The 15,132-nt window shown below is 30.2% G+C and overlaps 1 protein-coding gene across 1 annotated transcript in view; it reads right to left on the reverse strand.

Moving 5' to 3' along the window:
- The window catches only part of LOC130677087 (cytoplasmic polyadenylation element-binding protein 2), a 164,613-nt gene that overhangs the window by 17,762 nt on the left and 131,719 nt on the right, over positions 1–15,132 (reverse strand). The window contains exon 3 of the mRNA XM_057483676.1: positions 4,265–4,315. Coding sequence (XP_057339659.1) covers positions 4,265–4,315 — 51 coding nt within the window. The remainder of the gene's footprint in view (positions 1–4,264; positions 4,316–15,132) is intronic.

Consider the following 15,132-nt stretch of genomic DNA (forward strand, 5'->3'; position numbering starts at 1 on the left):
CACAAACACGCACACTCACACACACACACGCACTCGCACACACCCACTCTCACACTCACACAATGCTTAGTAATTTAATATAAATTCATTTAAATGTTAAAACTCCGGATTGGAGTGAATTGGGAGTGAAATAAAATCCGCGTCACTCCGAAATCACTCCGCTAAAAAAAATTCCTAATTCACTCCGCATGTGGAGGGTTTATTTTTAAAACTCCGGAACTCCGAGTAGCGGAGTGAATTCGGATTGAAATTAAATCCGGATTCACTCCCGATTTTTTACAGTGTAGTCGGAGGAGCTCGAAAACAGCGGGAAGTTTTGGGGTTGGCCCGCATGGTCAATCGATATACAGATTTTTTTTTTAATTTTCAATTTTCTTAGCGGGAAGTTAAAAAATACAAAAAAATTATTTATAGGGGGCTTCGACTTTTTTTTCACTTTTTTGAAAAAAGTCCATTTTTTTCGAGGTTATCCACTTTTGTTTTTTTTTTCTTCTCAATTGGTCAAACTCTGAAGCCCTTTATAAATCCTCAAAACTTTCTAGTGTGATGTTTTGTGAAATAAGCCCAGCTGGAAATAGTATATTGTGTGACAAGGGATGAAACAAGACAATTTCAGACTAGGGTGAGGTTGGCTGACATCACCCGCAGACTGAAATCGTGTTTTATCCTGAGTCACACACTAGATTTTTCATGATTAACTGCATCGGAACTTCAAGATTTAGTCAGCAGCCAGTAAGAAACAAGTTAATTTCAAGCCGATGATGCGAAGAACTGTTAGAGAATGAGAAATATGTGATTTACAGTCATCTTATTGAATAACCAATAAGGCAAGAATATCATTTTCACTCATTTCTTAGTAATTTTATTTGGTTAATTAAAACTGTCACTTAAAAAATGAAATGAGTAAACTGAAGTGACAAGTAAACAAATGAGAGTAATAAGGCTGCAAAAATTTGATTAAATATAACTAGCATAGGGCAGAAACAATTGTGTTTCTTCCCTTGGGAACAATTGTTTCTGCCCGCTGTGAAGGGATTTGTGAATTACGAATTTTCTAGCAGTTGTTTGCAGCATCGGCTTGAAATTAGCTGGTTTCGACGGTTTGTAGAGACACTGAAACTTCAAGTTCCGATGCTGGTATCATGAAAAATTTTTTTTTTCAATCGATAAAAAAAAAATCTGTCTATCGGTTGACCCAGCGAGCCAGCCCTAAACTTTCCGCCGTTTTCGAGCTTCTTAAGCTCGAAAACTTCGTCGTGAATACATTTTTGAGCTCTTCGAGCTCGAACATACGTTTGTATGCCATTGTTCTAAAAAAAAACGTTTTTTAGCATTTCTTTCTCCCACGATATCTCGTGGACGAATTGACCGATTTCGATGGTTGAGGCGGGAATCGACGCGTTTTATTCTCGACGAGTTCTAGAGCTGATTAAATTTTTGAATAGATCGGATGAGTCCCTTCGAAGATAACTGTTTTTCACCATTTATTTCTCGATCGATTTCTCTCGAACGAATAAACCGATTGAGATGGTTGAGGCGGCAACTGACGCGTTTTATTGAATTCGAGTGCTAATTAGATTTTGGAATTGATCGATTGAGCCATTTCTGAAAAACTTGAAAAGAACTGAAAAAAATTTTTTTTTTTTTTGTAAGGTACCGGCGGGTTATAAGGCCTAGCTAAGGGAGATTTTGAATAGAATCGAAAATATTGCATTTAATTATCGAAATGTATCATTAATCTTTATTTCAATACATTAGCCATAAAATATAAGGGAGTAATGGTAATTTATAACACAAACGAACAAAAAATCAAACTTTTGCAGAAGTGTATTACCGTACGATGGACGGTGTGGCTCAATAAAGTATAGATCAAATTGAACGGAATATAGTATAGTGCCGGATAGCTCAACTGGTAGAGCACTCGGCGCGATACCGATATGGTCTGGGTTCGATTCCCAGTTCGGGCTATCTATATTTTTCTCAATTTATCTATAAATTGTCTTATTGAGAAGGTTATTTGCATGTTTGAATGTTTAGATTTCCACTATATTTAAATTTAAATTTGCTCAACAGCACTTAAAACTATCAGTATCCTTTTTAAGAGTCAGAAGACTAGATAGTTTTTTATGATTTCTTCTGCGCTACGACATCATATGACGGATGATGAAATATAGAAGATAGGGAACGTAGTATCGGGGCTCTATCAACTTGTCGTAGCATCTCTATGCAAGACCCTTCTAATAGAGTAGCCTTTAGCGGAGGCGGTTATTTTAAATATCATTTTTGTCACTTAGGCCTCATTACCCGACAGGTCTTATTATCCGCGGGTACCTTATTTCTTCTATATCTTAGAGTCTATTTGATTGATCGATTTGAAATTTTCAGGAAAGTCAGCGGCAAACAAACTCTTTCGATTGCCACCTCAACCATCTCATTCGGTGAATTCATTAAAAAGATATCAAGAGTTTACATCCATACACACACACACATTGATGCAATACTGTCTAATCTAGCAAAGTGCGCTTAAATTTTTTGACAATATTCGCTTGTTTAAGAGAAAAACGGCCAAAGTTTCCAATTACTGCACAAGTGCAACAAAGATAGTACCGTTCGTGGATTTGAGTGTAATAGAGAGAGAAGTACGAACCCCTGTTAAGAAATCATTTCTTAAATAGTAAAAAATGTTTGTTAAATACAAAAAAATGATGTTTAAAATAAATGTAAAAAAATAATTTCAAAATTGATATTAAGAGCTCCCGTTTTCAAAGGCTTCTTTTTTCATGACTAGGAATATATTTCACTGCGGGTTTTGAAAAAAAAAAAAAATTAGTCGATTTTTTTGAACCGGTTAAAATCGATCAGAAGACTATTTTTTTATGAGCATGACATTAAAATGAAAATAACTAGAAAACAATGCGGAATTCGAAAAAACTTTATTCGGTATAACTTCTAGGGAATAAAATTGTCTACAAAAAAGCTCCCACGATATTTTGTAATAGGTCTGATAGTTTCGCCGGAAAAGTAAGAAAAACTTAAAATTTAATATGAATTCGACTTCAACCTCCAATAACTTTTGAACAAATAGATTCCGCAAAAAATGATAAGAATCTTTTTTTTGTAGAGCATTCAATTCCCTACAAAAATATGCCTGCCAATTATTCCTATGACGCATCGTTAGCTCCTTATAAAAATCAGAAGACATAAAAAAAATTTTTCCCATGTTATTCTTATGGGAAATAGAAAAGTGCAATGCGGACAATGTTAATATTAATATTAAGAGCTCTAATTTTCACAGGCGTCTTTTTTTATCTAAACGAAACTTTTGAACCTGTTTGGAAGAAAAAAAAAAATTTGTTTGCTTTTTGAATCACCCTAATATATATACATAATGTGACGCGTCTTGTCGTGTTGATAGTGTTCGCAATTTCGAACGGATCTTAATATAACTTGGCACGTTTATTCGATGAACGATCATCTCTCTTTGTATCTTTGAAAGTTTTCCATGAATGATTAAAAAATTAGGAAAATCGATTGAGAATTTGAAAAATGAACACAATTTGAAGATTTTAAATTAACGGAAAACGTGACTTTCATGTCGTCTTTATTCAATAACTTGAGTAAGGACCTAGCTTATTTTTGTAAAAATTATTCTGAAGCTGATAAACTAACCCTAGCAGACCTGATTTACCGTAAATTTACGGTAATTTTACCGTAAATCTACCGTAGAATACCGTGAAATTCGAGTAGGTTTACCGTAAATTACGGCAAACCCACCATAAATTACGATAAAACCACCGTAAATTACGGTAAATCGGTACTTTATCGTAAATTACGGCGGGTATTCCGTAAATTTACCGTCGAATACGATAAATCTACCGTAAAAAATTTGGGTGGATTACCGAATTACCGTAATTTACGGTGGATTACCGTATTTCCGTATTTTACGGTAAATCCACCGTAAATTACGGTAAAACCACCGTAAATTGCGGTAAATCCACCGTAATTTACGGTAAATCGGCATTTTACGGTGGATTACCGTAATTTGCGGTGGGTTTACCGTAATTTACCGTAATTAGGGTCCGTTAGGGAAGCTTCAACTTTTGCTTTTTACATTTTATTTACTGATCATTTTTACCGGTTTTGTGGGAGTTTACGTTATTTTAGATAAATCTACTTCCATTCGGGCTATCGAACAGCACTTTTTTTTCCATCTTATTTTTTCTTCACAATTCACATTACAAATATTTATCAGACAAATACTCACCGTGTAATTGGGCGAGTGACTGAAGTGTATTGGCATTACAGTTGATAAATCCTGTAACAATAAATATTTTGATTATATTTGATGAAAAAAATATCAGGTTTTTAGAAATTTTAATAATTTCAAAGAATTATATTTTGAATTTAAAAGAATGATAAAGATTGATTTATTAAAAATCTTCACAATGAATAATTTCACTGAATTCCTCTAATAATTCTTCAAAAGCGAAATCACACAAGTGTCATTCTTACAAAAATTTCATAGATAAAAGACTCGTATTTTAACGAATGGATAAAGTAAAAATTTCTAATCATCATTATAAAGCAGAAAAAACAAATAATTAATAAACCATGATATTGAGAATAATAATTCATTAATGAAATTTTTGTCATACTTGCTCAGAAAGTTCAATTTTCGAGCATTGGATGGCGTCCGTAAAGGTGCCGATTTCCGAAGACCCTATACACTTTACCGTCTTTATTTTGCGGCCTAAGCCGCAAAATGCCCCATGACTGTACTTTTTCTCTACAACTGGACGAAAACGGAAGGGGTTGTAGAGAAAAGAATTACATTCTAGCTTACCGACCGAAGATTTTGAGTAGTTTTTCAATTTAATTACTATTGAGTGGTGACGCTAATTGTCGCTCTGCTTGCAGTTTATTGCAAAGGTGACCCAATGTTATTAGAATAACGACGCCATTTCACTTATAACTAACACGTTGCAGTCCGGTGATTAGTGTGTCTTTTATTACAGTATTTAAAATATTTATTATATAATTAAAAAATATTTTCCTGTAAGTAATAGAAAGTAAAAAATAATTAATGAACCCTTAAGTAATCGCTTATGCATGTATAAATTACAAGTAAATATAAAATTTTTGAGGCTGCGCGTCTCAAATTGAATTTTCTGAACAATAATAACAAAAAAAATTATTTTATGTTATAAGGCCGCAGTGTGGTGATTAACCGACAATCTCGATTTTGCGATATGAGCCTGAAGTTTGTGGCGCTATTTTACAAAAACGAGTGTAAATATAACGTCCGAGGCGAAGCCGAGTGGTTTCCAGCCACTAATTTGGGCTTGGTCATGAATTCGGTCAGTCACTTCTAGCTAGATGATTTGTGACTGTCTTTAAATTTTTGGTCACAAATTAAAATTTAGTCAAGAATTTTGTCAATCACAACCAGCTACGTGATTGGAGGCAATATTTTTTTTAAATGATTGAAAAATTAATTTTTCCCTCCGTATTCTTATCTGGTGATATTTTTAAGTTGTTGAACCAACTTCTTACAAATTTAATGAGACTTGTATTATTTTTTTTATTATTAATTGTTGCAGTGTACAGCCCCTATAGAGGCTTTTTACACTTTTAACTTAATAGCGCAACTGCGTGCTCTCTTATTCTCTTCTTTGCAACTATTATGCGGCTGTGGCTCGACTTATGCCCACTCTGCTGAATCATTACGTAATGCCCTACACCCCACCTTTGTCTTAATCCGAAATGGCGGCTTTTTAAATGTCGGGTAACACAGCCTGTGACTAACGGAGGTTACACAAAATGCACATTTGCATCAAAAGTAAAAGTGTATAACGACACGTATGAATGAACGAACCACAGATAAAAGTTACGTTTGAAGAAACGTAAAAATGAAGAACGTAATGGATGTATAACGTCCGTTCTGATGAACGTAATCTCTGAATAAAGTTCCCTTCGATAAGTCGAACGTTCGATTAAAGATTTGTTGAAACGGAAGAACGGAAAACGAGACATTAGTAGAAACGGAGAATGAGACGTTTGAACAAACGCGGGTAACGACGAACGAGACGTTTTTAGAAACAGAGGAATGAAGAACGTGGTATGTGGACAGCGTGTGGAACAGTAATGTGAGGTTAGTTAACAGTGACGTATGTTCAAAAAAATTATTTAACAATACCGACCGACTGAATGCAGTCGATGTAACGATCAGTATTGTCAAATAATTTTTTTCAACGTAGGTCATTGTTAACAAACCTCACGTTAATCGTCCCGCACGCTGTCCACATACCACGTTCTCCGTTCCTCCGTTTCTACAAATGTCCCATTTTCCGTTCTTCCGTTTCTACAAATCTTACTTTAATCAAACGTTCGGTTTATCGAAGGGAACTTTATTCAGAGATTACGTTCATGAGAACGGACGTTATACATCCATTACGTTCTTCATTTTTACGTTTCTTCAAACGTAACTTTTATCCGTCGTTCGTTTATTCATACGTATCACTACACACTTTTACTTTCGATGCAAGTGTGCGTTTCGTGTAACCTCCGTTAGGCACAGGCTGTGGCACCCTAAATGTCATTGACTATTTCAAAGTTTCAGGTTATATGTTAGAATATTCAAAATGATGATTATAACTAATAACTTGATAATGATGAATTTACTAGTGCTTAAAATTAATATAAATAAATTAAATCAATCAACACTAAATTACTTGAAGAAAAATGAATAGTAATTTATTTAATAAATTAATAAAATCAAACTGCAAAGTAAAAATTCTATGAATTATTTTTTATTATAAAATTTATAATTTTTAATAAACGCACTGGAATATTTTCAAATTCATCAAATATTTTAAAATTTTAATGAACGTTCTTATTTTTTTATTTATAGCTACTATTAATTTGTATCACTTAGTGATTATCACTTTTTATTTAATTTAATTTAATCAACTATTTTTTATCATAAAGTTTATATTTTTTGACAAACGTTCTGAACTACTTCAGTAACTCAGTTAACTGACAAACCGCAATATTTGTTTTAATTGCCCACAACCGGAGTTCTACAATACTGCCCTGTCATGACAAAACGACGTATCTCAAAAATTATAGTTTCGAGAAAACAGCGTTTAAAGTTTTAACAGAATTTGAGTACAATTTAACAGAAAAATTAATTTCTGTTATGACAAAACGACGTATCTCGAGATACGTTTTTTTATCGTAAAAAACTAATGCTTGTTTTGATAAATAGATGAAATTGTTATGACAAAACGCTGTAACTCGAAGAATTAAATTTCCAATGCAAAAAAGATACGTTTTTTTTCATTTCTTTTATATGCACATTTGATCAATATTATTGGCATAATTAATTAAATTAGTAAAATTTTGATGATACCCTATTATTAAGTGACACTAAATAAACCTTTTTAGCTTTGTTACGACAAAACAGCGTATCTCGAGATACGTCGTTTTGTCATAACAGGGCAGAATAGTGTCAAGTCTTTTCTCCATTTTCGAATATTAATTTTCGCAGTTATGTTATTTATTAAACTACGACATTATCATAATAATTAATTATATATAAACTAATTTATATGCAACTAATTTAATTATGTAGTTCTTGTTATATTTGATTACACTACTTAGAAATGTTTAATAAAGACTTAGAGGTTAATCAGCGTTCATGTAAACATAAACATACATTGACGTAGACAATACATAGGCGTATGCTATGCCAATTTCTTAATTATAGGTGGTGCACAATCTCTAGAACTGCCTCGATTTTGCTAGCTAGCGCCTAGTTTAAAACTAGGGAGCCCTCGTTTATTTTTACTAGGAATGTCGCTCTTTTTTTTCAATCCTATTGCCACGCTAGTGCTGCTGCCAGTAGTTGATGGATAGTTAATAAACGTAATTTTTAATTGTGCAATTAAAGTTGGAATAATAGATTGCGTAAAATGTAGCGTCCGACAATTTAGAGAAATAGTAAATTTAGTATAGTTGATTTTCAGAATTCGCCTAAGATTGTGACGTATTATAAAAAAAATTGTGTTAACTATCACTATTGCATTGCTCGAGTGATGATTCACACTCGTTCTCTTATGATACAGAATATTGTATCGGATAACTCAGGAAATAACCCATATTATAAATTTTCACCTCTCTAATCGGTTGAATGAATAGCTATAAAATCAAAAATTAAAAATGAGTTTCAGAAAAAAATAAAAAAAAAAAAAAAACAAATAGAAAGTGCACAAGTTTACCAATAATGTGTCACATAAATATTTATTTATATTTATAATAAAATTGTATTAAGCTAAAATAAGATATTGAAGTTTTATAGTTGTAGCAAAACAAAAGGGTCTGAAGGATACCTAGCAATTACCAATAGTAATCAACATTGAGGAAGCACAATATCTGAATGGATGATCAATAAGAGAAAACTAAAAATATCAAGAAAGTGCTGATTGTTTTTTTTTCTTTGTATAAAAGTTTTACGACTGATTGAGGTTAAAATTTAATCAACTTTCAATCACGATAAGCTCTTTCGTTAAAAATCAGGCAGCAATAAATTAATAATAAAATTAATGTTATTATATACAGAAACAGTAAATTAAAAATAAATATTAACAATTGTATTTTTGTATAACATTAACATTGGTTGACGTCGCCATAAGCTAAACTCGGCTAACCGGAAACAGGCATCGCGCACGCGCATCCTACCGTTACAAGCTTGGATTATCTCACAATGGGGCATTTGCTTCATTTCGTTGTTTCTCACTTCCACCTGTGAGATGATATGTATCTCTTTCATTTCCTCTTTTTTTATACTCCGTCATTCAATTTTTATAACTTTTCTATTTCTAACTATTCTATTCTTCTACACTCGTTAAATACATGTATGCATTAACACTCAATAAATAAAAAAAAGGCTCGGAAATTGTATGATAGATAGCGTCATTTGCCCAAATAGTGTACAGACCAATGCAGTAAAAAATATTAGAGTATCAATCCCACCTCAAGTTCTCAAGGCCCTGATGTTTTTTTTTTAAATAAATATTCAATTAAAGAAGAGTCTGCTCTTTTTTCGTTATCTTTCTCAACTGGACAAACAGTACTATTGTCGTTATAATTGGACTGTAAATAGAAACTTTGTCCACGTATTTACTCAAACAAATGAATTTTTTTTTTTTGAAATAATAACGACGATTGCTAATAGATTATTGAGTAACGCGTCAGGCCTCGTTCCTTATTTCGCTTCTAAAGCTTTTAATTAAAAAAAAAATTGGTGATAATCCGAGTTAACAGGCCCCGAAAAAAATGAATCATTCCTGCTCAAAAAATCCGATAGATTCTCATAGCTGTGTGCATAAGGCCCTATACTTAACTATAGCACTTCTCATAGAACTCATTCATTCTTATAAAATTTCTATAGAAATTTATGAGAATCTAATGGATTCTATGAGATTTTCTAAACAGGGATATATGGCCATAAATGAGCTGTACTAGATAACCCATATAAGGTTACATAAGCCCATATACAGTGATATATGAAATCATTAGAGAAGGTATGTCAGATATATTCTCATATATAGTTATATATATTAGCATATATGGAATCATTCAAAAAATTTATATGTCCGTACATGAGTAAGTAAGCCCTGACCGAGCCATATATAATATTTGAGATGTATAAAATTAAACCAGGCACTTTTATATATTAATATAGATAGGAACATATAACTATATATTAGGGTGTTTAAAAAAAAACAAGAATTTTTTTTTTCTCGGAACCAGGCTCAAAAGTTTCGTTTAGATGCCAAAATAGGCCTCTGAAAATATGAGCCCTTAATATTAATATTAAGGTAGTCCGCATTGCACTTTTTGATTTTCCATAAGAATAACACAGGAAAAAAAAATTTTTTTTCTTCTGATTTTTGAAACTAATGAACCGTAAATTACATTGTAATGTCCATCACATATTTTTGTAGAGAATTGAACGCTCTACAAAAAAAGTCTCTTATCATTTTTTGATAAATTCGTCTGCACGAAAGTTATTGGAGCTGGAAGTCAAATCTACAGAAAATTTCGAGATCTTTTTACTTTTCCAGCAAAACTATCAGACTTATCAAAAAATGTCATAGGACTTTTTTTGTAGACAACTTTATTCCCTACAAATTATTTTCAATAAAGTTCATTCAAATTCCGTATTGTTTTCTAGTTATTTTCATTTTAATGCCAAGCTCATAAAAATAATAGTTTTCTAATCGATTTTGAGAACTTAACGTTAAAATGAAAATAACTAAAAAACAATGCGGAATTTGAATGAACTTTATAAAAAATAATTTGTAGGGAATAAAATTGTCTACAAAAAAAGTCCTATGACATTTTTTGATAAGTCTGATAGTTTTGCTGGAAAAGTAAAAAGATCTCGAAATTTTCTGTAGATTTGACTTCCAGCTCCAATAACTTTCGTGCAGACGAATTTATCAAAAAATGATAAGAGACTTTTTTTGTAGAGCGTTCAATTCTCTACAAAAATATGTGATGGACATTACAATGTAATTTACGGTTCATTAGTTTCAAAAATCAGAAGAAAAAAATTTTTTTTTTCCTGTGTTATTCTTATGGAAAATCAAAAAGTGCAATGCGGACTACCTTAATATTAATATTAAGGGCTCATATTTTCAGAGGCCTATTTTGGCATCTAAACGAAACTTTTGAGCCTGGTTCAGAGAAAAAAAAAAAATTCTTGTTTTTTTTTAAACGCCCTACTATATATATACCCACATTTAGTCATATATCATCGTCATATATGGAATCGCTCAAAACGTATATCTGAGAATATATGGCCATATAGGGTCCATATTTATTTAACATTATAAGAATCTACGAAATATAAATTAAAGTAAATCAAACTGCATGGATAACGTTATTTCTTCAAGTCACTAGCTTTTTTTCACAATGATTATTATTATTTTTTTCTTTTTAAAAATTAAAAATCTATTCAAACTTGAGCCGTAGAAAAATTTAATGTATGAATATAATTAAGAACGAATTCAAATCCTAAAACGAAAAAAAAAAGTAAGTGAGGTAAAATGCTGAGGATAAAGAACAAAAACTAGGTAGGAGGTGCAAACTGAGCGAGACTATGATCGATAAGTGAATGCCCTCTAGTTGACATGCGTAACTCATACCACCCTACCTGCTCTCTTTTCCTACTGTACACACTCCCATCATAAATCGAGCTACCTTTCGCTTTCTCTCATTTTCACTCTTCTTCCGTATTACATACCTTGAGCGAGAAGCATTGACTGTGATCTGCTCTCATTAAAAACATTATCACTGATATACTCTCATTAAATCGTACCTATAGTTTACTATCGACCTTAAAATGGTAAATAACAAACATACTATTATGTACGGGACATTTTGATCAATAAATTTGACGGTATTTCAAGTTAATTCAATACGATATTCATGCACGGAGAAAAAAATCTATTTCAGAATAAAACTTTCACTGACACTGCTATTGAATGTTTACTAATCTAGATTGTGAAAATTGTCTTCTTGTGTGTGATAATACATTTTTTTTTCCAACATATATATATTAGGGTACTTCAAAATAAAACTTTGATTTTTTTTCGCTCTTACCCCATAAAACGATAGTGGTTGCCGAGAAAAAAATCTTCCCAAAAGATGGGCTCTCTAGCTCAACTCTAAGAGGTCGCTATTTTAATTTTAATTTCCCATCTGATTAACATGTAAAAATTAATTTTTTTATTCAAAGTGTAATTACTCGTAAGCTGCTCAATATTTTTCAAATTTATGTATAGATCTTCAAAGTTGATTTCTCAAGCTTTCCAAAACCCTATGACAAGTCATAATTATCCCCAATTGAAGCTAGCAAAAAAAAAAATCGAAAATTAACAATTTCATTTTGAAATACAAAATCGATACTTTTCAGATAGCTTTAATTGACATTTGAATAATGGCAATTATGACTTGTCATAGGGTTTTGGAAAGCTTGAGGACTCAGCTTTAAAGGTCTATGTATAAGTTTGCAAAAAATTGATCAGCGTACGAGTAATTACACTTTAAATGAAAAAATAAATTTTTACATGTTAATCAGATGGGAAATTAAAATTAAAAAAGCGACCTCTTAGAGCTAGAGAGCCCATTTTTTGGGAGGATTTTTTTCTCGGCAACCACCAACGTTTTATGGGGTAAGAGCGAAAAAAAAAAAAATTAAAGTTTTTTTTTGAAGCACCCTAATATATACATTAGACTGATTCAAAAAAATCGACTAATTTTTTTTTTCTTCATTATATCGAAAATATTGTCGGAAATGACGAAAAAAAAATACTGTGAAAGTTTGAGCTCTTAATATTAATATTAACAACTGCCGCATCGCGATTTTCTATTTCCCGTTCAAATAACATGGGAAAATTTATTTTTTAAGTTTTGGAATTTTGTAGCTCACGGTGGGATCAATACTTTTGAATGTTCAAGACATATTCTTATGGGAAATTTGACGCTCTACAAAAAAGGTCTCTTATAATTTTTCGATATTTTTATTTCTTCAAAAGTTATTCGAAGTTAAAATTAGATTGACGATAAATTTTTACATTTTTGGAATTTTTTGACGCAACCATCAACTTTATCGAAAATTTTATAGAACATTTTTTGTAGAGCATTTTATTTCCTACAACTTATCTCAGAGAAAATTTTCGATATTTCTCATAAGTCGTAAGTTATTCGCAATTAACTGAAAATTTAATATAATTATTTTTAAGCAACAAAATTTAGATTATTTAAGGAAATTTTCAGTTAATTGCAAATAACATACGACCTAAGTGAAATATCGAAAATTTTCTCTGAGATAAGTTGTAGGAAATAAAATGCTCTATAAAAAATGTCCTCTAAAATTTTCGGATAAAGTTGATGGTTGCTTAAAAAAATTCAAAAAATGTAAAAATTTATCGTCAATCTAACTTTAACTTCGAATAACTTTTGAAGAAATAAAAATATCGAAAAATTATAAGAGACCTTTTTTGTAGAGCGTCAAATTTCCCATAAGAATATGTCTTGAACATTCAAAAGTATTGATCCCACCGTGAGCTACAAAATTCCAAAGCTTGAAAAATAAATTTTCCCATGTTATTTAAACGGGAAATAGAAAATTGCGATGCGGCAGCTGTTAATATTAATATTAAGAGCTCAAACTTTCACAGTATTTTTTTTTTCGTCATTTCCAACAATATTTTCGACATAATGAAGAAAAAAAAAATTATTCGATTTTTTTGAATCAGTCTAATATATATATACACATATACATATATTGTTGGAATCTATCTGTATTAGGGTAGCGCAAAAAAACCGACTAATTTTTTTTTTTTCAATCTCGAATAAAAAGTTGTAAGTTTTCATTGATTTAAGAATCCTCTCCAAAAATCAGCACGATTGAAAATTTTTTAGAGGTCGCTCACGAATTTCAAAAATTCCAAAAATAATGAAAATTCGTGTACCTGAAGATCCGAACGTTTTTTGCGAAACGAAAATAAAAAAACGAAATGAAAAATAAAAAATCTACTGGATCTGGATTTCCGAAATGTTTCGCATGGGTGCTAGAATGTCAGCCGAAAATTGCAGCCACCCCAAATTACCCCTTAAGTCACCTTTAAACAGACAAATTACATAAATTTTTTTAATTTTCGTTACGCGAAAAACGTTCCGATCTTCAGGTACACGAAAATTCGATTTATTTTTTTTTTTAAATTTATTTTCTCGTTGCGGCAGATATTTATACACCAAAAATTATCAAGTGCCTCAAAATTTCAACTCAAAATATAAATTTTTAAGGGTCGTTCAAGAATTTCGAAAATTTTCAAGTTCAACACTTTTCATGTTCCTGAGCGACCTTTAAATATTAATATTAAGACTTGATTTTGGATTCACTTTTTATTAATAATATAATGATTGAAAATTTCTAACGAGACAATAAAAAAATTGAAAAGAGCATGAAAATTATTAATCTTGTAATTAATCCCGGGAAAAAATGTTTTTATAAAATTTTATAAAATGATATAAAATTTTACACAATTTTATAAAATTTTGTAAGATTTTATAAGATTTTACAGCAAAATTTTATAAAAATTCATACAATTTTATAAAATTTTATAATATTTTATACAATTTTATAAAATCGTATAAAATTTTATAAAATCTTCTAAAATTTTATCAAGTAAGATCTAAGTAAGGAACGTAATAAATAAATGTAATTTTATAAAATTGTATGACATTTTATAAAATTGTATAAAATATAACAAAATTTTATAAAGTTTTACACAATTGTATAAAATTATATAAAATTTTATACAATTTTATAAGACTGTACAGCGAAATTTCATAGAATTTCATATAATTTTATATAATTTTATCAAATTTCATAGAATTTTATAAAATTTTATAAAATTTTATATGGTAAGATCTTAAAAGGGAAGTCATAATTAGATAAAATTTTATAAAATTGTACGAAATTTTATAAGATTTTATGAAATTGTATAAACTTTTATACAATTTCATAAAATTATATAAATTTTTATACAATCTTATAAAATTTTATAAAGTGAGATCTTAGTGAGGGAAGTAATAATTAAATGAAATTTGATATAATTGTATGAAATTTTATAAAGTTTTATCCGATTTCATAAAATTATATAAAATTTTATACAATTTTATATAATTTTATGAAGTAAGTCCTTAGAAGAGAAGTAATATGTAGATGAAATTTTATAAAATTTTATAAAGTTGTATACGATTTCATAAAATTATATGCGATCTTATAAAATCTTATACAAATTTATACAATTTTATAAAGTAAGATCTCAAAAGGGGAGTAATAATTAGATAAAATTTTATATAATTGTATGAAATTTTATAAAATTTTATAATATTTCATAAAACTTTAGAGAACTTGATGCCACTATTGCATCTAGTGTAGGGTAGCATTTTGTAAAATTTGATAAAATTTCACACAATTTTATAAAGTTTATTACAAATTATTATAAAAATTGTTAGAAATTCGACGTAAATAGATAAAATTTTCAATGGCCA

The sequence above is a fragment of the Microplitis mediator genome, chromosome 11, assembly GCF_029852145.1.
Source record: "Microplitis mediator isolate UGA2020A chromosome 11, iyMicMedi2.1, whole genome shotgun sequence".
Lineage (NCBI taxonomy): Eukaryota > Metazoa > Arthropoda > Insecta > Hymenoptera > Braconidae > Microplitis > Microplitis mediator.